Genomic DNA, 23,727 nt, shown 5'->3' with positions numbered 1-23,727 from the left:
TGCCTGTAATCCCAGCTACTTAGGAGGCTGAGGCAGGAGAATTGCCTGAACCCAGGAGGCGGAGGTTGCGGTGAGCCGAGATCGCGCCATTGCACTCCAGCCTGCGTAACAAGAGCGAAACTCCGTCTCAAAAAAAAAAAAAGAAAAACCAGCCTATTAACTCATAAGTCCCTCACTGGATCTGCCTCACTTTGATTCTGATCTTCCTGTTCCACAGGAAAAGATTAAGGAAATTGGAGACCGCCAGCCAGAAAAGTAAGAGGCATTCTAAGCAGAGAGGTCTGGAGGGGTGCAGGGGTTGGGTTTTGTGTCCAGTTCTGTGTTCACCCCATTCATGCCTTAGTACAAGTTTCTGGCTTCTCCTTGGCACTCAACTTTTCCAGCTGTGCAATGGGGGGTGGTCTTGGTCTCCCACTTAGACCTAGATCTTGGGGTTTGGAAACTATGATGAGGGTTGTGCAGGGATGACAAATTCCTTCCTTTTTTCCAAGCCACCCTGAGGGGGTCCCGGAGGTGCCCCTGACTCCTGAAGTTGTGTCTGTGGAGCTGCGGCCACTCATGCTGTGGATGGCCAACACCACGGAGCTGCTGAGCTTTGTGCAGGAGAAGGTGCTGGAAATGGAGAAGGAGGCCGACCAAGAGGGTGAGCTCTGACCCAGGCTCAGGCCTATGCAAGTCTCCCATCACCCCCTGCACCTGGGGACCTGGGATCCTGGCTGCCAGCCTCTGGTTCTCCCTCTTAACCCCAGTCCTGTGCTCAGATCCACAGCTCTGCAATGACTTGGAATTATGTGATGAGGCCATGGCGCTCCTGGATGAGGTCATCATGTGTACCTTCCAGCAGTCTGTCTACTACCTCACCAAGGTTGGCCTTGCTTTTTACTTCCTGTTTGACATAACATCACTTCCTATTTAACATATATGTCGCTTCCTGTTTGAATTACCTTGTGTGGTTCTGATGTCACTATTTGACTCAAGATTTTCTGCTTCTCTGACATGACATCCCATCTCACCCAAAGACTTTGCTGTTCTGACACCGCTTGTTTGAGGTTACATCACTTCCTGCCTTTCCGGCTTCTTTTCCTGTCTTTGTAATCATCACCCGGGCAAATGCCGAGGCTCACATCTGTAATCTCAGCACTTTGGGAGGTCCAGGCGGGTGGATCACTTGAGGTTAGGAGTTTGAGACCAGCCTGGCCAACATGGTGAAACCCCGACTCTACTAAAAATACAAAATTAGGCATGGTGGCTTGCGCCTATAATCCCAGCTATTGGAGAGGCTGAGGCACAAGAGCCACTTGAACCTGGGAGGCAGAGGTTGCAGTGAGCCAAGATCATGCCACTGTACTCCAGCCTGGGAGATAAAACTTCCTTTAAAAAAAAATTAAAGCCAGGTGTGATGGCTAATACCTGTAATCCTAGAACTTTGGGAGGCTGAGGCGGGTGAATCACGAGGTCAGGAGTTTGAGACCAGCCTGACCCACATGGTGAAACCTTGTCTATACTGTATTTTTATACAAAAATTAGCAGGGTGTGGTGGTGTGTGCTTGTAATCTCAGCTACTCAGGAGGCTGAGGCAGGACAATTGCTGGAACCCGGGAGGCAGAGGTTGCAGTGAGCCGAGACTGTGCCATTACCCTCCACCCTGGGTGACAGAGTGACACTGTCTCAAGTAAAATAACATAAAAGTGATCACCACTTTTGACAGGCTGACCTCACTACTTGGTAACATCACTATTACCACCTTCTGAATCTCCCACTTTCTAAGTTTTATATATAATAGATAAATGATTGATAGATAGTGATTAGATTGTGCTGGGAACTGTGATTTAAACTAAAGATCCTCTTTAATCAGCCCCCACTTCCTTCGCTTGCTGACCTCACTTCCTATAGCTCGGAATTCACTTCCCTTTCAGAGCCACAGATCTTTTTCTCCGAGTGCCCTTCCTGCAAGGGCTTGCTTTCTGCCCCAGTTTCCCCACCACTACCCTTGACCTTAACACTAATGCTTGACATTCTCAGGGTTTCTGGCTTATGGTGGGCCTGATGCCCTATCTGCAAAAATGAGGATCTTTTGGGACAGATGACTGTCAAGTCTCTCAATTCCTCTAGCAGCCTGGATTGTGAGGCCCTTTCCTTCACTTCCGGTACATTCCTGCCAAGTGTTGTTTATTTCTTCTGTTTCTGACCTCATTTCCTGTCCTTTACCTGATCTCACTTTCCACTGGCAAGCTGTCACCCCACGTGCACTTCCCGACTGTCCATTTTTTTTCCTTTCCTTCGGGAATTCGGGATGAATAATTCTTTGACTGAAAGGGAACTCTTTGTCCAGTATCCTCTGTCCTCCTCGAGCTGCCTCTGCTGAGAACTACAAGTCCGGCAATGCACAAGAGGTCATCTAAAATAGTCAAGAAACTTATATATCCTTCCATCAAGTAGGGATTTGCTCATGGAGTCCCTTTGGGCGTTGACTGTAGAATGGACTACAACTCCCAGAAGGCCTTGGTAGCGCTCCCCATTATCTTCATGCTCTGTTACCCTGAAGCTTCCTGGGAGTTGTAGTCCAATCACTTATTTCCACCTCTCTCCTCAGACTCTGTATTCAACGCTGCCTGCTCTCCTGGATAGTAACCCTTTCACAGCTGGAGCAGAGCTGCCTGGGCCTGGCGCGGAGCTGGGGGCCATGCCTCCAGGGTTGAGACCTACCCTGAGTGTGTTCCAGGCAGCCCTGGAACTGACCAACCAGTGCGAGCTGCACCCTGACCTCGTGTCTCAGACCTTCGGCTACTTGTTCTTCTTCTCGAACGCATCCCTTCTCAACTCGCTGATGGAACGAGGTGAAGGTTGGCTGGGAGGTGTCAGGGAGGCAAAGATGGGAGCCACTGAGGCTTAGGTCAAATTAGACACACCATGGGCTCCGGCCTCACCTTTGGGTACCCTGGAGAACAAGCTCCAGATCCCAGGCCGAGGGATAGGAACAGTCTGGGGGGCAGGAGAACAGAGTCCAGCCAACCAACTGCCTCTCATACCCTTCATGCCCACAGGACAAGGACGGCCTTTCTATCAATGGTCCCGAGCTGTTCAAATCCGAACCAACCTGGACCTTGTCTTGGACTGGCTCCAGGGAGCTGGGCTGGGCGACATTGCCACCGAGTTCTTCCGGAAACTCTCCATGGCTGTGAACCTGCTCTGTGTGCCCCGTACTTCCCTGCTCAAGGTAACTCCCGGTCAGCTGTACCTGACCTCTGAACCCCCCTCAGCCACTTTCTGTATTCAGTTCACCCTTGGAGCTCCCTATGCCATCCCCAGCCTCGGCTCAGACACTGTGGGTAACACATTGGCAGCTAGAAGGAAGCTAGCACCAACAATGACCAAACCTGGCTGTGTCTGAATAGCTGCCAGGCTGGGTGCGTTGGTTCGTGCCTGTAATCCTAACGCTTCGGGAGGCCTAGGTGGGATGGATCACTTGAGGCCAGGAGTGTGAGACCAGCCTGGCCAACATGGCAAAACCCCATTTCTACTAAAAATATAAAAATTAGCCAGGTGTGCTGGTGCCCACCTGTAATCCCAGTTACTCAGGAGGCTGAGACTGCACCACTGCACTCCAGCCTGGGCGACAGAGTGAGACTCTGTCTCAAGTTTCCAGGGTCCCTCCCTCAGACATGTGAGTCAGGAAGTCTGGTATGAGACCAAGGAATATGATGGTTGAAACATTCTTTTAGGCTGGGTGCGGTGGCTCATGCCTGTAATCCCTGCACTTTGGAAGGCCAAGGCAGGCAGATCACAAGGTCAGGCGTTAAGAGACCAGCCTGGCCCTTATGGTGAAACCTCATCCCTACTAATAAATACAAAAAGCAGGGCCTGGTGGTGCACACTTGTAGTTCAAGCTACGAGGGAGTTTGAGGGGGGAGTATTGCTTGAACCCAGAAGGCGGAGGTTGCAGTGAGCTGAGGTCACACCACTGCACCCTGGCCGGGGTGACAGGTTACCATTTTTCAGAGAAGGAAACAGATTCAGGACAATTCGATTTTTCTTTTGCTTTGTTTTTAAATATGTTACAAAAACTGTTCCCATAGATATTCCAACTCCTAAGCCCAAGTGATCTTTGGCCACAGCCTCCTGGGTAGCTGGGACTACAGGCACGTGCCCTCACACCTGGTTAATTTTTTTTTGTAGAGACAGAATCTCACTCTGCTGCCCAGGGTGGCCTCAAGCAATCCTCCCAAAGTGCTGTGATTACAGGCAGGCGCCACTGCACCGTAAACTTTCTTTTGAGACAGGGTCTTGCTTTAGCACCCATGCTGGAGCGTAGTGACTCACTGCAGCCTCTACTGCCTGGGCTCAAGTGAACCTCCCACGTCTGGCTCCCAGAATGCTGGGATTACAGGCAGGAGCAACCACACCCAGCCCACTATAAACAGTTGATACAAATGAGGCTGCAGCAATGATGCCCTTGCACTTCAGCTTGGGCAAGAGTGCGAGTCTGTTTCTTTAAGGACCAAAAAAAAGGGATGAATCCCAAGTACCATCATCAGCTTCAGTAATATGAAGGAATGGTCAATCTTGTTTTGCTACCCCTACTCCTCTCCTGTATCCTCATGTATCCCGAGGCAAATGCCATTTTTAAAAATTGCTGGGCGTATACCCTTCCCCACCCTCATTTTGGTGACAGACTTCCCCGTACCTGAAAGACACTGCAGAGATGCCATTACCTCCCTGTCATTCCCACTCCCTGTAAGGCAATCCTTCCATTTCTCAGTTGCCCCATAATGACTATCGCCCTCTCACCTGATTTTCCCACCAGGCTTCATGGAACAGCTTAAGAACCGAGCACCCCACCTTGACCCCCGCCCAGCTGCACCATCTACTCAGCCACTACCAGCTCGGCCCTGGGCGTGGGCCACCATCGGCCTGGGACCCTGCCCCTGCAGAGCGGGAAGCTGTGGACACAGGTGAGGAACTGTCAGCGCTCTTTTTCTCAGGACCTAGAAATCCATAATCCCAGGTTCTGGACCCGTGTTCCTCTCCTCCAGGACTTAATTGCAGGATCCAGCTCCCTTTATTCTCAGGGTTTCGCTTCCCTTGTCCCTTCCCTCCACCCCAGGAATCCAGGTCTCGGGTCCTTCCAACTTTAAGAATCTGTAAGGTAAATTCTAGCCCTTTCTCAAAGATCTGGGAAGCTGGTTCTATAACTCCCATCATGCCCTGGGGCTCCGAGAGTCACGTGTGAACGGACCCTGCCTTCAAATCCCCCGTTGCTGGGATTTGAAGTTTCCGTTTCCTAGGGTTGTGACGCAACCCCTCAGCCCACTTTGACTCTAACTCCATCATCTTCGGCCTCACAGGGGATATCTTCGAAAGCTTCTCCTCGCACCCGCCCCTCATCCTGCCCCTGGGGAGCTCGCGCCTGCGCCTTAGTGGTCCAGTGACGGACGACGCTTTGCACCGAGAACTGCGCCGGCTCCGTCGCCTCCTCTGGGACCTTGAGCAGCAGGAGCTGCCAGCCAATTATCGCCACGGGCCTCCTGTGGTCACGCCTCCTTGAAGACCAATAGCAGACGAGCGCGCGCACGTTGAAAGGGCGCAGAGCTTTCTGGGAGTTGTGGTTTTTATCTCGCGCGAACTGCTGGGGATTGAGTTTTCGGGCAGTAGCGGATGGGGCGGTGGGAGCTTGGGCTTAGGATGTGAATACCAAGAAGTAATAAAGGTATTTGTGGTAGCGGCAGCGCCTCCGTTAAGACGCAGGGGCGCTCATGACTTTTCTGCAGAACAACGTTGCAGGGCTTTATCTGGGCCCCCGCAGAGTCCGAGGAGGTATTTATAGCCACGGCCTTGGCTCACCCTTTTGCATGTAATCCAACCCCAGAGCACTGGAGCCACCCACACCCATCAGGACACAGCCCCAAGCTTGCTCTGCCGATTATTAAGCCCTCAGTCCTCCCAGTGGGAACCAGCGATCTCTTCCCTCCCACCCCGCGCCAATCCGTAGTCCACCCCCCCACCAGGAATCGGAGTCTCCAAACCCCTCGGGACCTGTCTACCTGCCGGTCAACCCCTCTGTCCTTGTTCCCAGCATCCCCAGAGTCCAGGCTCCTGCCTCTATTTCTTCAAACCCTGGAGTCCAAGTCCCCATCCCTCTCCTTTGTTGGATCCAGGAATCTGGGCCCCAAGTTTGAACTTTTCACTCCCCTGAACTTGACTCCTGTTGCTGCGTCAGGGAAAATGCAGGCGACAGGTGGCACCTGCCGGCAGGGCTGGGACACGACCACCTGCCGCTGCTGCTCAGGCGGCACCCCTCTGCGGGCACCTGCTTCTGTCAGTCCTGCCGCCGCTCCACCCGATCCCACAGCCCCAGGACGCGCAGCACTAGTGAGCCGGGGAACCCCCCCTTTCCACCTCCCAGCATCCCCCCCCACAGGCCCACTCAGGCCCTCCCAGTGGGTTCTCCCCCCCTTCTCAGGGTCCCCCGCGGGGCTCCCGGCACACCCCAGGAAGGTGGGGCGGAGGCGGTCCCAGGCTAGTAGGCGGAGCCTGCGGTGTCCAGACTCGGCTTTTAGACTCAACCCTCCCCAGAGCACAGCTTCGCCGAGCCCATCTGGTGAGAAGCCCCTGGGGTGGACGGGGGGCGCTCTCCTCCTCTGTCCCCTATGTGGTCCCAGTCCCTTCCCCAGCCACGCCGGTGGCTGACACCCCACTCCTTCTCAGATACAGGGCACAGGGAAGCCTTCTGTTCCTCAGAAACCTGTCAGGGCCCCGTTCCCCTCTCCACCCAGGTTCTTGAATTCCGGTCTCAGAGTATTGGGTTTCAGCCCTTAACCTCCTTCTCCTTCAAAATTCGGGAGTCCAGCCCTGCTGCGTCCTTCCTTTCCTAGACGCAGGGGTCCCCACCCAGGATGCCCTCCGCCTCAGGATCCAGGAGTCCCAGATAGCAGGTCCCTCCCCTCCCAGGATCCAGGAGTTGAGGCCCTCAGCCCCTGTCACACCAGGGTTCTGGGTTCCCCCCTTCCTCCTCCCTCAGAGTAAGGTGTCAGGGTCCACAGCCCTCGCCTCTGCAGCCCCTGGGCTCCAGAAGTTATGACCCAAAGCTACTCCTGTCCCACCTCCATTGGGCCCTTTCCCTGCTAAACTCACTCACAGAGACAGCCTCCTGACCTCCCCTCTGAGCCTGCCCTCTGTGGGGCCCCTGCCCTCCCCCACCTCCATCCAGGTCCCCATCCCGGCCTTGGCAATGACCCTGGCAGCTTCCTCCCAGCGTTCCCAATTCATTCGCTCCAAGTTCCGATCTGGTGAGAGAGGGCTCTCTTCACGCATGGGGGATGGGATCCTGAGAATGCTGTCCTCAGGTGGGAGGGGTGGTGGGACCCGTGAGGCATGTTTTTTGTGTGTGCAAAAGGTCACTTTGCATAAAGGAGGCCCCAGCACAGGGGTCGAGCTGTGGTGGATCCAACAGTGTGTCAGTGGCGAGTGCCATGCTCACGGGAGCAATGGGGATTGGCGGCCAGGGGTGGGCGAGCAGAGGGTTCAAGGACTCCGGAACGAGGGCTTAACACTGGTGCATGTGCAGAGGCTGAAGAGCAAAGGAGGGACTTCAGATGAGCAGTGTGAGAGTTTGGGTGAGGGGACAATGAGCTGTCAAGCAAAGCGTCAAAGGTCTTGCTTTTGGTCCCAGGGCAGGCAAAAACTATGCAAGTGTTTTGAACTAGAGGTCAGTTCCTGAGAAGGCAAAGGGTACATGAGTGTACAACTCAGTATGCCTGTGCGGTTGGATGGGTGCAAAGACGCCAGTCACCAAAGAGCAAGCAGTGTGCAAAAAGCTGCCTATGTCCAGGCCGGGCGCGGTGACTCACCCTTGTAAGCTCAGCACTTGGGGAGGCTGAAGTGGGCGGATCACGAGGTCAGGAGTTCGAGACCAGGCTGGCCAACATGGTGAAACCTCTCTACGGAAGATACAAAAAATTAGCTGGGCATGGTGACCAGGGCCTGTAATTTCAGCTACTCATGAGGTTGAGGCAGGAGAATCACTTGAACTTGGGAGGTGGAAGCTGCAGTGAGCCAAGATTGTGCCATTGCACTCCAGTTTGGGTGACAGGGTGACACTGTCACACACACACACACACACACACAAAAGGGGCATATGTCAAGAGAAGAGCAGAAATGTGCAGACAGATCCTTGCTCCCAAACTGGGGGACAAACCTTGAGTGTGCAATAAGATAGTTAAAATTCACCCGGCCGGACACAGTGGCTCATGCCTGTAATTCCAGCATTTTGGGAGGCCAAGGCAGTGGATCACCTGGGGTCAGGAGTTCAAGACCAGCCTGTCCAATATGACAAAACACCTCCTCTACTAAAAATACAAAAAATTGACGCTGGGCGTGGTTGCTCATACCTGTAATCCAAGCACTTTGGGAGGCCGAGGTGGGCGGATTGCCTGAGCTCAGGAGTTCAAGACCAGCCTAGGCAACATGGTAAAACTCTATCTGTACTAAAATACAAAAAATTAGCTGGGCATGGTGGTGCGTGCCTATAGTCCCAGCTACTCGGGAAGCTGCAGCAGGAGAACTGCTTGAACCCGAGAGTCAGAGGTTGTAGTGAGCTGAGATCGCACCACTGCACTCCAGCCTGGGTGACACAGCGAGACAGTCTCCAAAAAAAAAAGAAAAAGACAAATTAGTATGGTGTGATCGCAGGCACCTGTAATCCCAGCTACTTGGGATGCTGAGGCAGGAGAATCACTTGAAACTGGGAGGTGGAGGTTGCAGCGAGCAGGGATCGCGACACCGTACTCCAACCTGGGTGGCAGAGTGAGACTCTGTCTCAAAAAAAAAAAAAAAAAAAAAAAAAAAAAAAAGATAGTCGACATTCATCCTGGGCAACACAGCAGCAAAACCCTTTCTCTACCAAAAAATCAAAACAAAACAATTTAGCTCGCTGTAGTGGTACATGTTTGCAGTCCCAGGGACTCAAGAGGAAGTTGGGAGGATGGGTTAGGCCAGGAGTTGAAGGCTGCAGTGAGCCATGATCGTGCCAGTGCGCTCCAGCCTGGGCTACAGAGTGAGACCCTGTCTCTAGAAAAAATAAAACAAATTTTTAAAAAGGGAAAAAGTGGGCCGGGCGTGGTGGCTCACGCCTGTAATCCTAGCACTTTGGGAGGCTGGGGTGGGTGGATCACCTGAGGTCAGGAGTTCAAGACTAGCCTGGCCATCATGGTGAAACCCAAAAAAAAAAAAAAAAAAAAAAGGTTAAAAGTGTTAACATAGAAGCCGGCCAGGCATGGTGGCTCACGCCTGTAATTCCAGCACTTTTGGAGGATGAGGCAGGTGGATTATGAGCTCAAAAGATCAAGACTATCCTGCCCAACAACTTGAAACCCTGTCTCTACTAAAAACACAGAAAAAAATTAGCTGGGTGTGGTGTCGTGCACCTGTAGTCCCAACTACTCAGGAGACTGAGGCAGAAGAATCGCTTCAACCCAGGAGGTGGAGGTTGCAGTGAGCCGATCGTGCCATTGCCTCCAGCCTGGCGCCAGAAAAATGGCATGTGTGCCAAACTAGAGCCCAGAGACATGCATATTTAAAATGTGGACAATCAGAGAGTGTTGACTGTGGGAAGGCCCTGAGATACGGCAGAAAGAAAGTAGCAGCACTGCATGGGTAAGGGGAGGCGAGGTGCAAAGGGCTCAGGCTGCCAAGATGGCAACTGCACAGGGGGTGGGGTGGGCACACGCTTGCTCATGGAGGGGGCAGGTGGAGCTGGGGGCAGGGCTGCCGCCTGCCTGCATGCTGGCTGGCTGGCTCGTAGCCCCACAGTGGTGCTGGCCCGAGGCGCTGTGCTGGCAGGGAACAAGCGGGAGGCCCAAGGAAGGGAGCGTGCTGCCCGCCCACCCGCTTGCAAGGACTGTGTAAGGAGGCTGGGCACGCGTGTCCCGCCAACTGCAGCTCCCACCTCCCTGCCAAGGCCAGGCTCCTGGACACTCCCTTCCCGCCTTCCTCCTCCCACCTTCCACCTCCCTCCTCCCCTCCACAGTCCTCCAGCTTCGGATCCACAGACGGAATCAGGAGCAGAGTAAGTGTGGGCCCTTAAAGGGAGGGGATGGTGATCCCCCTTCACAGGGATATCCCTCATTGGTTACTGCAGCTCAGTCCCTATCCCCTGGGAGAAACCAAAACCCCATCCAGTCCTTTCCCAAGGATCCAGGGGTCCAGGTCCCTGGCCACCCCCACCCCTAGGAGCTCTGCTTCCCGATTCTCCACCCCAGTGAGACGCAGGAGTTTGGATCCTGCTTCTTTAGAGAAGACAGGCATCCCAGTCGCCACATTTGGTATACACGAGAAGCTGAGATGGAGTCTCACTCTGTCACCAGGGTGGAGTACAGTGGTTTGACCTCAGCTCACTGCAACCTGCCCTTCTCAGGTTCAAGCCATTATCCTGCCTCAGCCTCCTTTGAGGAGCTGGGATTACAGGCGCCTGCCACCACACCTGGCTAATTTTCATATTTTTAGTAGAGACGGGTTTTCACCATGTTGGCCAGGCTGGTCTCGAACTCCTGACCACAAGTGATCCACCAACCTCAGCCTCCAAAGTGCTGGGATTACAGGCATGAGCCACCGCCTGGATGTAGCTTTCAGCTTCTCCCTCTCTCCAATAGCCCGGCATGCAGGCCCCACCCCTGTCCTAGCAAAACCTCAGACATCTGGGATCCTCGGCTACCACACCCCTTTGTGATAGAAAATTCCTGCTTTACTTCAGAATGTAACAACCAGGGCCCCTACACCTCCACCCTCAGATCTACAGTCTCGGCGCCCAACTCCCAGCACTCAGGTCCTGCTCCCTGGCCTGCCCTCCTGCACCCTGGGGCCCCGCTTTCCACACAGCCCTGCTCCTCCCCGCCTGGCTGGCTGCCTGCGGGCCTCTCAGGGTCCTTCACCCATCTCTCCAGTCTCGGATCCTGACCCGTGGATCTCAGCCTCCAGCCCTGCTCTAGCCCCGGCCTTGCCCTCGGGCACGGCCCCTTTCCTCTTCAGCCCTGGGATTCTGCTCCCTGAGCCCGAATCCTGTCCTCCTTGGAGGTCCCCAAAGAAGGTGAGTCTGGACTGGAGGGAGAGGTCCCTCTGTTCCCCTTGCTACTGCTGCCATTTTTGATCTTCTTTGGGGGCACGGAGCTGATCCCATACTTGGCATGTAGCCCCGGGGGTGTGGGTGGGGGAGAGGCAGGAAGGCCAGAGCTGCACTGAGGCCCAGCACATGATACCTGCTCTTTCAGGAGTCTCCCAAGACCTCCCAACGGTGGAGGGAGTCCAAGCCCAGGGGGAACTTGACATACCACCAGTACATGCCCCCAGAGCCCAGACAGGGAGCCAGGACTGGCCCCCAAGCCGAGAGGTCCGCCCTGGGTCCTCCGGGGCCACCTCTGTGGGAAGGGACAGACTCACAGCAGCCACATCCTAGGTATGACACCCATTTCCCTTCTCCCGGGGCCCAAAATCCAGGTCCCAGCATCCTCCTGCCTCAAACCTAGAGTCCAAGACCAAGGGAGTCGGGCCCCAAATCCCCCTCCTCCCCCAAGGTTTAAGAGTCCAGGATCCCAGGCCCTCGTCCTTCAGACCCGAGTCTGAGCCCCCAGTTCCTTCTCCCCTGTGCACAGAAATCTAGCCCCATGTTTGCGCCCTCGGAGACCCAAAATGCTGGGCCCCCACTTTTCTGCATCTTCTCTAGCCCACTAACTTTTGGGTTTGAGGACCCCAGAACGCCTCCCCCCATGCCCCTCTAACCTTTGCTCACCCCTCACGATTGTCGCCAGGATGAAGCCCACTCCCCTCATTCCCCGCCCACCAGGAGTCCCCAGACCCTCGCCCCCTCCACACAAGTTGGAACTCCAGACCCTTAAACTGGAGGAGCTGACGGTGAGTTCGGGGTATAACTTTCCAGGCTGCTTCTCTCCCTCGGTGGGGTCCCAGAAATCCAACCCCGCAGCCTCCACCCGCTGCAAATCCAGGAGGTCGGGTACCTAGTCCCATCCTGTTTTAGGGTCCCAGGAGTCCAGACGGCCCCCCCCAGACCACCAGTGCCTTTCTGTTTCCAAACATCCCGTCCCGGCCCCCGCCTGCGCCCGGAGTTCGCCCAGCACCGCCTCTCCCACCCCTCCTCCCCAGGTCTCAGAGCTCCGGCAGCAGCTGCGCCTGCGGGGCCTCCCGGTGTCGGGGACCAAGTCTATGCTCCTGGAGCGCATGCGCGGTGGCGCCCCGCCCCGCGAGCGGCCAAAGCCGCGGCGCGAGGACAGTCCCGCGGGTGCTCCCTGGCCGCGCCTCAGGCCCAAGGCCCTGGCAGCCGCCCGGCGGCCGAGCTCGGTGAGGGCGGGGTTATGCGTGTGTGAACCAATAAAGAGAAAGCAAAGTGGGACAGGGCGGGGAGTCGAAAAAACTAGCCAATGAAGCATGGGGGCGTGGCCTAGCGGTGGGACGCCTTGAAGGCGAGGGGGCGTGGTTCAGATCAACAGAAGGCGGATCTTTAGGGAAGAGGAGACAATGAAAGAATAGGGGGCGAGGCCAAAGGAGGGGTTGAGGAGCAAGGGGCGGCGAGAGGACCAAGGGGCGGAGCCCCATGTGGCGAGTGGGTGGGGTTGCGCCAGGTGGGCGTGGCTTACGGGAGCCCGTCCACTCGGCGGTTCTAGGTCAAGCCCAGCGCAGCATCTCACCTGCCATCTCTTCCACGTGCCGCGGATACCCCGGGGACGGCTCCAGCTCCAACTCCAACTACGGCTCTGGCTGCAGCTCCAGCCCTGACCCCTTCCTCCGCGCCGGCCTCCGTGGCTCTGACTCTGGAGGAGGAGCTGCAGGAGGCAATCCGGAGGGCGCAGGTAAGAGGGTGCAGGTCGAATCCGTGCTAGGGGTCTCCAGTCAAGCCCAGGTCAGAGTCCCGAGTTCATGCCAAATTTTCCCATCCGCAGTTGCTTCCGAACCGGGGCATCGATGACATCCTGGAGGATCAGGTGGAGCCTGTTGGTATGATCCGAACTCCTAGATTTAGGGGAGATGGGCCTTGAAGTTCTGGACTCCTGCGTCCGCGGGAGGCGTGGGGCGGGGAGCTGGACTCCTAGAAATGGGGTATGGGGGGCTGGCACCCGGATCCCTTTCCAAGCTCACGTATCATTCTTTATCCCGCAGACCCCCTGCCTCCCATCCCCCTGGACTTCCCTGGCTCCTTCGACGTGCTGTCTCCCTCCCCGGACTCAGAAGGCCTCTCATCTGTTTTCTCCTCTTCACTCCCGTCCCCTACGAACTCCTCCTCCCCTTCTCCCAGGGACCCTACGGACTCCCTGGACTGGCTGGAGGCCCTGAGTGGGGGTCCTCCCCTGGGTTCTGGTCCCCCAGCCCCCAGCATCTTCTCTGCTGACTTATCTGACTCCGGCAGTAGCCGGCTGTGGGACCTGCTGGAGGACCCGTGGTGATGGATTGGGGGTTTCCAGAAACAGAGAACTGGTGGGGGTGGAGAGAAGCTCCCTGGGGGAGGAGAGGGAAGGACCAGCAGAGCCCCTCCTACCGCAGACACAGAATTGGAGGCAACCTCCCGCCCCACCTGCCTCCTGAAGTGCTGCTGACCGCAACTGCCTGAACTTTGCCTACCTGGCCTCCTTATGATCCCCCTCCAGGGTTGTACGGCTGGGGGGCTTCTTTTGCTGCTGGCCACGGCAAACAAGCTGCTTGTTGCTTCTTTCGGAGACCTCATGGATGTTTTTACATGTCCCCACCCCCAGTAGATGGCTGCCTATTGTCTGGCGGGCCTGGAGAGTGGTTATGCCTTTTGGATACAGGAGAGAAGCAAGAAAGAGTGGGGGGAGAATGGGGAGCAAGAACTTGATCCCCCAGGGTTCTGGTTGGAGATGAAAATATTAGAAACATCTGGTCTAAGATCAGCTTCTCTTGGAAGCAGAGCCTGAGGCAAGATATAAATGCCAGTGATTTATTAAAGAAGTGTTCAGCTGGGTGTGGTGGCTCCCAGCACTTTGGGAGGCCGAGGCTGGTGGATCACGAGGTCAAGAGATTAAGACCATCCTTGTCAACAAGGTGAAACCCCGTCTCTACTAAAATTATAAAAATTAGCTAGGCCTGGTGGCACGCACCTGTAGTCCCAGCTACTTGGGAGGCTGAGGCAGGAGAATCACTTGAACCTGGGAGGCGGAGGTTGCAGTGAGCCGAGATTGTGCCACTGCACTCCAGCCTGGTCAACAGAGCAAGACTCCATCTTAAAAAAAAAAAAAAAAAAAAAAAAAGTATTCCAGCCAGTGCAGTGGCTCATGCCTATAATCCCAGCACTTTGGGAGGCCGAGGTGGGTGGATCACCTGAGGTCAGAAGTTTGAGACCAGCTGGCCAACATGGTGAAACCCTGTCTCTACCAAAAATAAAAATAAAAAATTAGCTGGGCATGGTGGGACATGCCTGGAATCCCACATACTTGGGAAGCTCAGGTAGGAGAAGCACTTGAACCTGGAACACGTAGGTTGCGGTGAGCCAAGATCGTCACATTGCACTCCAGCCTAGGCAAGAGGAACAAAACTCAAAACTCAGAAAAAAAGTGTTCCCAGGAGAAACCAGTAGAAGAGTGGGGAAAACAGGACAGCAAAGGGGAAGAGGAGCAGGAGGTGACTTCAAGTGAGGTTTCAACCTCAGCCTAATCCTTTGGGGAGCTCCAGGGCACAAATTAAGTTGCGGAGTCTTTCCCATCTTGGGACACACGGAACTGGGCCTTTGTATCTTCCTGTTTGAGATTATAGCCCCAGGCCAGACTCAGTGGCTCACACCTGTAATTCCAGCACTTGGAAAGGCCGAGACAGGCAGATCACTTGAGGCCAAGAGTTTAAGATCAGCCTGGCAAACATGGCGAAACCCTGTCTCTACCAAAACTACAAAAAAAAATTAGCCGGGCGTGGTGGTGGGAGACTGTAATCCCAGCTACTTGACAGGTCAAGGTAGGAGAGTTGCTTGAAACCAGGAAGTGGAGGTTGCAGTGAGCTGAGATCATGACACTTCACTCCAGCCTGGCAACAGAGTGATACTCCATCTCTAAACAAGCAACAAAAACCCACACCACCCCAAAACTTAGAGTTGTAAAAGAGTAACTCTCTGTTCACAAATGCACAGGTGGACTAGGCTCAGCAGGGTGGTTCTTCAGTCCCATGTGATGCTGGCTAGAGCTGCAGTCATCTCAGGGCCCAACTGAGCTGGCACAGCCAAGATGGTGCACTCAGATGTGTGCAGCACTACCTAGTCCAGCCTGGCTCTAGAGACGCCTGCCCTGGTGGCACTGAAGGAATTGAGAAGCAGATACGAAGATAAAACAGCAAAGTGGATCTATCAGGGGGTGGGGTGGGGGCCAACAGCCTTCCGAACTGAGAGACCCAGGGGCTGACAGCATTCTGAGCTGAAAGCTCGCGCAGACGCTGATCCACGCATTTATTCTCTCTGAACAGGTGCTCATTATTAACAAGCAGGTGTTCGGTATTTTCTCACAACAAAATCTGCCAGGTAGGCAGCTGGTGCTCACTTACCACTGACCACAGACAAACTAAAAAGTGTTGTCCACGAGGGAGCCACGGGGGCAGGGTCAGATGTTCCGAGCTTAAATAATTGTTTTAACTGGTATACGATATTGATACATTGTCCTGCCACTTTAGAATGCCCCAAGTAGTTTTCTACTTGGGGGGAGGGGTAGCTAGGTTTCCCTTGCTATCGTTTTTTTTTTTTTTTCCTGACAACTTTAATTTTTAAAAAGTAGGCAACCAGCAGCCCTCAGGGCTGTTTTGTCAGTAGCCTTTTTTTTTTTTTTTTAAATGGAGTCTCATTCTGTAGCCCAGGCTGGAGTGCAGTGATAACAATCTCGGCTCACTGCAACCTCCGCCTCCAGGGTCCCAGTTCAAGCAATTCTCCTACCTCAGCCCCCTAAGTAGCTAGGATCACAGGCATGAGCCACCATGCCCAGCTAATTTTTGTATTTTTTAGTAGGGACAGGGTTTCACCATGTTGGCCAGTCTGGTCTTGAACTCCTGACCTCGTGATCCACCTGCCTCAGCCTCTCAAGCTGCTGGGATTACAGGCGTGAGCCACCGCGCCTGCTATCGTTCTTTCTAACAAACAATACATTCCATCATATACTCAGCATTTCTCAACATGGCACCATGGTGCCAACAGCATGAAGGCTGGGTCCAGCTGGGTTGTGGGGACAGCTGAACTTCTCTCATTCTCTATGCAGTGTCAGTGCTGGCCCTCTGTGGCCTCTCCATCAGGGTAACTAGACTTGCATGATATCTCAGGGCTCCTAAGAGTGAGTATTCCAAGAGGAGGGAACAGAAGCTGCCAGTCTCTGAAAGACTAGGCTTGGAACTGGTACTGTTATACCCTAGCGAGACAGAAGGAAAGTGCCCTACTAACCGAGTTCCAATTGAGAGTCCTTTACTGCCAGCGACCCACAGTCAGCTCGTGCTCAAAATGCCTCGGCCTCGAGAAAGGGGCTTTATTCCTTTTTATACCTTGCTTAAGAAAGGGGAGGGGGAGCCTAGCTGAAGAAGTTGCAGAAGCAGAACAAGCAAGTTAGACAAGGAGGCTGGTAACCAGGAGGCAGGAGGCTCCCATGATTGTTGGTTACCAAGGGGGGTATTCGGTACTTGCCGTACAATCAATCAAGGAGGTATTCACAATATCAAGTGGGCTTGCCAAGCAGGATAGGTTTACAATGGTTATATGCCTCTATAGTTCTCAGCACGGCACGACCCAGCACAGTAGCATGACCTAGGCACTCATGGGAGAAATGGCGGGAGGAGTGAGGTAGAGGTTAACATGGAGTCTGTCAGGCTAACACAGGGTAGGTTAACACAGCACAATTTCTCTTCCACTATATTTTATAATTAATGGAAGTCAGGCAAGCCCAGATTACATATGGGAGGGGACTATACAAATCTGTGAATATCTGGGGCATGCTCTCTAGGGGCTATATTTGGAGACTTACCACTATACCACCCCTAGTCAGTCCTGGGCCATGGGTGACGGAGGGAGGGAAGAATGATTTAACCCTCAGGCATTCCAGCCCAACAGCAGTCCTGGGAAGAACGTCATAGGGCAAGTTGTTAGCAGCAAAATGTTTTCAAATGTAGGTTTCAGGGCTGGGCACCATGGTTCATACCTGCAGTCCCAGCTACTCTGGAGGCGGAGACAGGAGGATCACTTGAGCCTGGGGGTTTGAGGTTGCAGTGAGCTATGATTGCACCATTGCACTCCAGCCTGGGCAACAGAGCGAGATCCTAAAAAAAAAAAAAAAAAAAAAAAAAAAAAAAAAAAAAAAAAAAAAAAAAAAAAAAAAAAAAAGGCCAGTTGCGGTGGCTCATGCCTGTAACTTTAGTACTTTGGGAAGCAAAGCAGGTGGATCACCTGAGGTCAGAAGTTCGAGACCAGTCCAGCCAATATGGTGAAATCCCGTCTCTACTAAAAATACAAAAATAAATAAATAAATAAAATAAAATTAGCGGGCCATGGTGGTGTACGCCTGTAGTCCTAGCTACTCAGGAGGCTGAGGCAGGAGAATCACTTGAACCCTGGATGTGGGGGTTGCTGTGAGCCGAGATCACGCCTGAACTCCCACCTGGGCAACAGAATGAGACTCAGTCTCAAAAAAAAAAACCCCCCAAAACAAAGAAACAAACAAAAAACGGAAGAGGCGAGGTAAGCAGGTTTGAAATTACCTAGTTTGAATTTCAGTAGGCCCTGGAGCATGGAGGCTGTTCCGAGTTTTGGGTACCTGGCCCGGGGGTAATTAGCGCAGGTAGACAGCAGCTCAGGGAGCCCGTGCTCATAAAGGTGTGGTGTGGCTGACGTGTGGGCTCTGGATTGGCTGGTTTGCATGGGAAAGGTGAGTAGTTAACTACCTCTAGCATTTGGCTATCCCTGGGAGGGTCAGTCTCTCCAGAGTCAGCAAGGCCCCCACAGAGCAAAGCAGCAGAAGTTCAGAAAATACAAAGGTGTTATTATTTTGAGACAGAGTCTCTCTCTCTCACCCAGGCTGGAGTGCAGTGGCGCGATCTCAGCTCACTGCAACCTCTGCCTCCCGGGTTCAAGCGATTCTCCTGCCTCAGCCTCCAGAGTAGCTGGGACTAGAGGTGCGTGCCACCACGCCTAGCAAACTTTAGTATTTTTAGTAGAGACAGGTTTCACCATGTTGGCCAGGCTGGTCTTGAACCCCTGACCTCAGGTGATCCACCTGCCTCTGCCTCCCAACGTGCTGGGATTACAGACATAAGCCACCATGCCTGGCACAAAGGCATGATTAATATGCCAAGCACACAAGCTTGGGGCTGCGTGCACAGAACTGGGAAGAGGAATCTGAGGGCCTCCAGCACTGTTCCCTGCAGGTGGGAAAGAACAGTCGACCAGGCATGTGCAATACGACCTGGAACCAGGGACGTCCCCTTGCCCTGTTCTCAGTTTCCATATCTGTACTGCAGCCCGGTGCGGGTGATTCTGTTCACTGAGATTGTCCACAAACCGAACCTGGTATAGGCATACGCCAGTAAATGTCAGCCACCATTATTAGCTGCCGATGGGCGATTCTGCTTTGCACTCTGGTGGGTGCAAGAGATCCACAATCAAAAGGGAAAGCAGTCGGACGTGGTGACTCACGCCTGTAATCCCAACACTTTGGGAGGTCAGGCTGGCAGATCATGTGAGGTCAGGAGTTCGAAACCAGCCTAACATGGCAAAACCCTGTCTCTACTAACAATACAAAACAATTAGCCAGGTGTGATGGTGTGCACCTGTAGTCCCACCCACTCGGGAGGCTAAGGCAGGAGAATCACTTGAACCCGGGAGGCGGATCTTGCAGTGAGCCGAGATCTCGCCACTGCACTCCAGCCTGGGTGACAGAGTAAGACTCTGTCTCTAAATAAATAAATAAATAATAAAGGGAGGGAACAAATTCGTATTACCATGAGGCAAAGGCAATGTTCTATGTCACTTTCCAGATAAGGTAACTGAAGGTTAGAGAAAGGGAGTGATATGCTCAGTGTCAGACAGATGGGGTTGCTGGAGTGGGGATTGAAATCAGATTCGGCATGTCATAACTTAGTCCACATGAAAAAAAATTCAGATTTAGGCTGGGAACTGTGGCTCACACCTGTAATCCCAGCACTTTGGGAGGTCAAGGCAGGAGGATCGCTTGAGGCCAGAAGTTCCCAGAACAGCCTGGGCAACATAGTGAGACCCCTGTCAATGAAAAAAAAAAAAAAACTTTTTTGAGATGGGGTGTTGCTCTTTTGCCCAGGCTGGAGTGCAGTGGCAAAATTATTGCCTCAACCTCTCAGACTCAAGTGATCCTCCCACCTCAGCCTCTGGAGTTTCCGGGACTACAGGCACACACCACCATGCCCAGCAATTTTTTTATTTTTATTTTTTGAGACACAGCTTTGCTCTTGTTGTCCAGGCTGGAATGCAATGGCGATCCCGGCTCACTGCAACCTTCACCCCCTGGGTTCAAGTGATCCTCCCGCCTCAGCCTCCCGAGTAGCTGGGGTTACAGGACAGGCGCCAAGATGTCAGCTAATTTTTGTATTTTTAGTAGAGACGGGGTTTCACCATGTTGACCAGGATGGTCTCACTTTTGTATTTTTTGTAGAGACATAGTTTCACTATGATGCCCAGGTTGGCCTTGAACTCCTGACCTCAAGTGATCCTCCTACCCTAGCCTCCCAAAGTGCTGGGAATACAGGCATGAGCCACTGCTCCTGGCCAAGAGACTTTTCTGACTGTATGGATCTCCAAATCAATCTGTCCCCACCTCTGCCTGACTCAGGTTACTCTGTCTCGGTTCTGTCTTCCTCTGCCTCCATAACTCTTCCTCTGTTCTCTCTCTGATTTGCTCTGTGGCTGTTCTCTCCTCCCTATCTGTGTCTCCAGCTCCCTCCTGCCCTTTATCCCCATCCATTCCTGCCCTCAAATCTCTGTGTCTCAGGCACTTGTCTTTCAGTTTCAGCCAGTACCCCACCTGCCTCCATTGCACCGTCCCCATCTCAGCTGCGTCCAGACGGGGGCAGTGTTGAGCTGCGGGTGTACTTGGTTCCTGCACTGCCCCAGGGAGCCAAGGCCAGAAGCAGGGTTGGTGGGGTGCGCGTCTGCACCTAAAGCCTCAGCCCAGCGTCCAACCCCTCTCCAAAGACTTCATCCATCCCTCCTGCCTCAGGAAAACCAGGGCTGGACTAAGGCGGATCAGATGGGGAGTCCCAAGCAGCGCCTTCCTGCTTCCCCCGATCTCAACAGAAGGTGGATATTTATATCGTGGGGCCTGAAAAGGACCACTAATATCAAAATGCCAAAATTACTAATTTATCTTCTAAACATACTCCCCAGAAGGATATATTCATATTCACATTCATTGTGTAAACCAGAAAAAATATTTCTCCTCCTTCCTTTCTTCCTTTTTCTTTTTTTTTTTTTTTTGGCAGGATTTTGCTCTGTTGCCCAGGCTGGAGTGCAGTGGTAAGATCTCAGCCCACTGCAACCTCCACCCCCTGGGTTTAAGCGATTTTCCTGACTCAGCCTCCTGAGTAGCTGGAATTACAGGTATGTGCCACCACTCCTGGCTAATTTTTGTATTTTTAGGAGAGATGGGGTTTCACCATGTTGGTCAGGCTGGTCTCGAACTCCTGACCTCAAGTGATCCACCAGCCTTGGCCTCCCAAAGTGCTAAGATTGCAGGTGTAAGCCATAATGACTGCTTGCCAAAGGATCTAATCGTGTCTTTTTGATGTTATAAAATTTTGTTAGGGATGGGGTCTTGCTATATTGCTTACTCTGGACCGCAGTGCTATGTACAAGCGTGATCATGACTCATTGAAGCCCGGAACTCCTGGGCTCAATTGATCTTCCCACTTCAGCCTTCCGAGTAGCCGGTCCTACAGCTGCATTCTAACACACCTAGTTTTTTGTTTTGTTTTGTTTTTTGAGGCGGAGTTTCGCTCTTGTTACCCAGGCTGGAGTGCAATGGCGCGATCTCGGCTCACCGCAACCTCCGCCTCCTGGGTTCAGGCAATTCTCCTGCCTCAGCCTCCTGAGTAGCTGGGATTACAGGCACGCACCACCATGCCCAGCTAATTTTTTTGTATTTTTAGTAGAGACGGGGTTTCACCGTGTTGACCAGGATGGTCTCGATCTCTTGACCTCGTGATCCACCCGCCTCGGCCTCCCAAAGTGCTGGGATTACAGGCTTGAGCCACCGCGCCCGGCAGACACCTAGTTTTTTTAATTTTACAATTTTATTTATTTATTTTGAGATGGAGTCTTGCTCTGTTGCCCAGGTTAAAGTGTAATGGCGCGATCTCGGCTCACCGCAACCTCCGCCTCCAGGGTTCAAGTGATTCTCTTGCCTCAGCCTCCTGAGTAGCTGGGATTACAGGTGTCCACCAATGCACCTGGCTAATTTTTGTATTTTTAGTAGAGACGGGGTTTCACCATCTTGGCCAGACTGGTCTTGAACTCCTGACCTTGTGATCCACCCACCTCAGCCTCCCAAAGTGCTGGGATTATAGGCGTGAGCCACTGTGCCCGGCAGTTTTTTTTGTAGAGACAGGGTCTCCCTATGTTGCCCAGGCTGGTCTTGAACTCCTGATCTCAAGCGATCCTCCCATCTTGGCCTCCCAAATTATTGGGATCACAGGCATGAGCCACTGTACCTGGCCTGTACCAATTATATATATATATGTATATTTTATTATTTGACACAGAATCTTGCTCTTTCGCTCAAGCTGGAGTGCTGGAGAGCAGTGGTGCCATCTCGGCTCACTGCAACCTCCGTCTGCCGGGTTCAAGCAATTCTCCTGCCTCAGCCTCCTGAGAAGCTGGGATTACAGGCACCCACTACCACGCCTGGCTAATTTTTGTATTTTGAGTAGGGATGGGGTTTCACCATGTTGGCCAGGCCGGTCTCTGACCTCAGGTGATCTGCTCACCTTGGCCTCCCAAAGTGCTAGGATTACAAGCATGAGCCATTGCACCTGGCCAAAGTTTCCTTTTTCATCCAGACTCATGATAGAATTACATCTACTCCTAAGATTTTTTTTTTTTTTTAACAGAGTCTCACTCTGTTGTCCAGGCTGGAGTGCAATGGTGTGGTCTCAACTCACTGCAACCTCTGTATCCCGGGTTCAAACAATTCTGCTGTTTCAGAATTCTGAGTAGTTGGGACTACAGGTGTGTGCCACCACGCCTGGCTAAGTTTTCGTATGTTTAGTAGAGACGGGGTTTCACTATGTTGCCCAGGCTGGTCTCAAACTCCTGACTTCAGGTGATCTGCTCGCCTTAGCCTCCCAAAGTGCTGGGATTACAGGCGTAAGCCACCATGCCTGGCTTAAGATGTATTTTGGAGTTCATGTGATACCCATGTAATAAACTCTCAGAGAACCTCTTCTCCCATCCCCAAAGTCATGATTGCGTGTGTTTATTATTTATTTATAAGAGCCACGGTCTCACTGGGTTGCCCAGGCTGCAGTGCAATGGCTCTTCACAAGTGCAATCACCACGTGCTCCAGTCTCGAACTCCTGGCATCAAGGAATCCTCCCACCTCAACCTCGCTGGTAGCTGGGAATACCCCGCTCCATGACTGTGTTCACACTGGTGGGTAAATAAATATTACTTATTTGATGTCTGTGTAATGGTTACGGTTGCATCCTCTAAGAGGGAAGGACGCTGTGGGGGGTTTCATGGCCTGACATATACTGAAAGAATGAATATGGAATGCTCTGAAATTCACTGAGCCAGGCTGGTCTCTGAGTTCTCAGCGATGACCACCCCAGGCCCTAGGAAGCCAGGATTCAAGAGGTGGGACAGAGGGATCTGGATGCATGCCAGCTCTGAGCCAATACGGCACATTGTGCAAACTGGGAAAAGGGTCCACTTCCAGATGGACTAACTAGAAAACAGTGAGCTCTCTGCGTGGACACAATGCCAAGGACACTTGGTTTGATGAGTACACTCTGCGTCTGTTTAAACCCCACTTGCCTTCTTGACCAGGGCCTTTGTGCAGTGAACAACCTGGACAACCTCTCGGGGCATCCCTGTTGTCTACCCTAAAGCTATTTCCCTTTTTTTCCTTGGACACTGCCCTAATGTTCTGCAAGCTGTATGTCCTTCAGCGGCGGCTGATCAACGTCCCAACTGCAGAATCTGAGGCTAAACTAATCCCAAAAGTCTCATTTCTTGTGCCTCTTATGGGGCCACAGGGGTATGTGGTAATTCCTACCAATTGGATTTGGGGGGAAGTCGCTGGAAGGCTTAGGAAGGTTTTGCTCATTCTTCGAAAGGGACCAAGATAAGAACAAGCCTCTTTTTTGCTGTTTTTGAAAGGAATTATCTGTGTGATGGCTGTGTGTGTAGCAGCCCTTTTGGCACCAGGAGATGACACAGCTAAGAGATGGTGGCACAGTAGATGAAGACAGAAGGAACTCAGGGGACTGATGACTTTGTGAAGCTGCTAAATTAACTGGCCCTGGACTGGGCCACTTGTGATCCTGTGTGATACGTATGGTGATGGTCTTTGAATCTGATTTTTTTTTTTTTTTTTTTTAGATGGAGTCTCTGTCGCCCAGGCTGGCGTGCAGTGGTACAATCTCAGCTCACTGCAGCCTCCGCCTCCTAGGTTCACGCAATTATCTGCCTCAGCCTCCCAACTAGATGGGACTATAGGCACCTGCCACCA

At 53.0% G+C, this 23,727-nt stretch overlaps 2 protein-coding genes and 1 long non-coding RNA gene across 5 annotated transcripts in view; 2 read left to right on the top strand and 1 right to left on the bottom strand.

Annotated features, from left to right (window-relative positions):
* Positions 1-5,725, top strand: part of RASIP1 (Ras interacting protein 1) — a 29,073-nt gene extending 23,348 nt beyond the window's left edge. Inside the window, exons 6-12 of the mRNA XM_017500482.2 lie at positions 218-255; positions 492-643; positions 762-865; positions 2,594-2,837; positions 3,045-3,217; positions 4,805-4,952; positions 5,346-5,725. Of these exons, the coding sequence (XP_017355971.1) occupies positions 218-255; positions 492-643; positions 762-865; positions 2,594-2,837; positions 3,045-3,217; positions 4,805-4,952; positions 5,346-5,545 (1,059 nt within the window). The 3' untranslated portion in view covers positions 5,546-5,725. The remainder of the gene's footprint in view (positions 1-217; positions 256-491; positions 644-761; positions 866-2,593; positions 2,838-3,044; positions 3,218-4,804; positions 4,953-5,345) is intronic.
* A 702-nt stretch (positions 5,726-6,427) lies between these two features.
* Positions 6,428-22,673, top strand: MAMSTR (MEF2 activating motif and SAP domain containing transcriptional regulator). 3 transcript variants are annotated; one of them, XM_037728473.1, is made up of 10 exons: positions 6,428-6,598; positions 7,208-7,286; positions 10,025-10,063; positions 10,938-11,080; positions 11,262-11,446; positions 11,799-11,901; positions 12,151-12,345; positions 12,669-12,854; positions 12,945-12,999; positions 22,505-22,673. In XM_037728473.1, the coding sequence occupies exons 2-10, from the start codon at positions 7,229-7,231 to the stop codon at positions 22,630-22,632; spliced, it is 1,092 nt and encodes a 363-aa protein (XP_037584401.1). In that variant the 5' UTR covers positions 6,428-6,598; positions 7,208-7,228; the 3' UTR covers positions 22,633-22,673. The 3 variants fall into 3 exon arrangements, with proteins under 3 accessions (XP_037584401.1, XP_037584400.1, XP_017355972.1); XM_017500483.2 differs by lacking the exon at positions 22,505-22,673 and adding an exon at positions 13,162-13,712 and having other exon boundaries at positions 6,458-6,598; XM_037728472.1 differs by lacking the exons at positions 10,025-10,063; positions 22,505-22,673 and adding an exon at positions 13,162-13,712 and having other exon boundaries at positions 6,451-6,598.
* Positions 15,901-17,196, bottom strand: LOC119467203. Its single transcript, XR_005195736.1, has 3 exons — positions 17,172-17,196; positions 16,998-17,088; positions 15,901-15,921 (listed from the first exon to the last, which is right to left on the bottom strand). It is a non-coding gene; the product is annotated as an uncharacterized LOC119467203 (long non-coding RNA).
* Positions 22,674-23,727: the final 1,054 nt, after the last annotated feature.

Source organism: Cebus imitator, unplaced genomic scaffold (assembly GCF_001604975.1).
Source record: "Cebus imitator isolate Cc_AM_T3 unplaced genomic scaffold, Cebus_imitator-1.0 Scaffold266, whole genome shotgun sequence".
NCBI classification, from domain to species: domain Eukaryota; kingdom Metazoa; phylum Chordata; class Mammalia; order Primates; family Cebidae; genus Cebus; species Cebus imitator.
The sequence above is the reverse complement of the archived record's forward strand: the minus strand, read 5'-3'. Positions and strand labels throughout refer to the sequence as shown.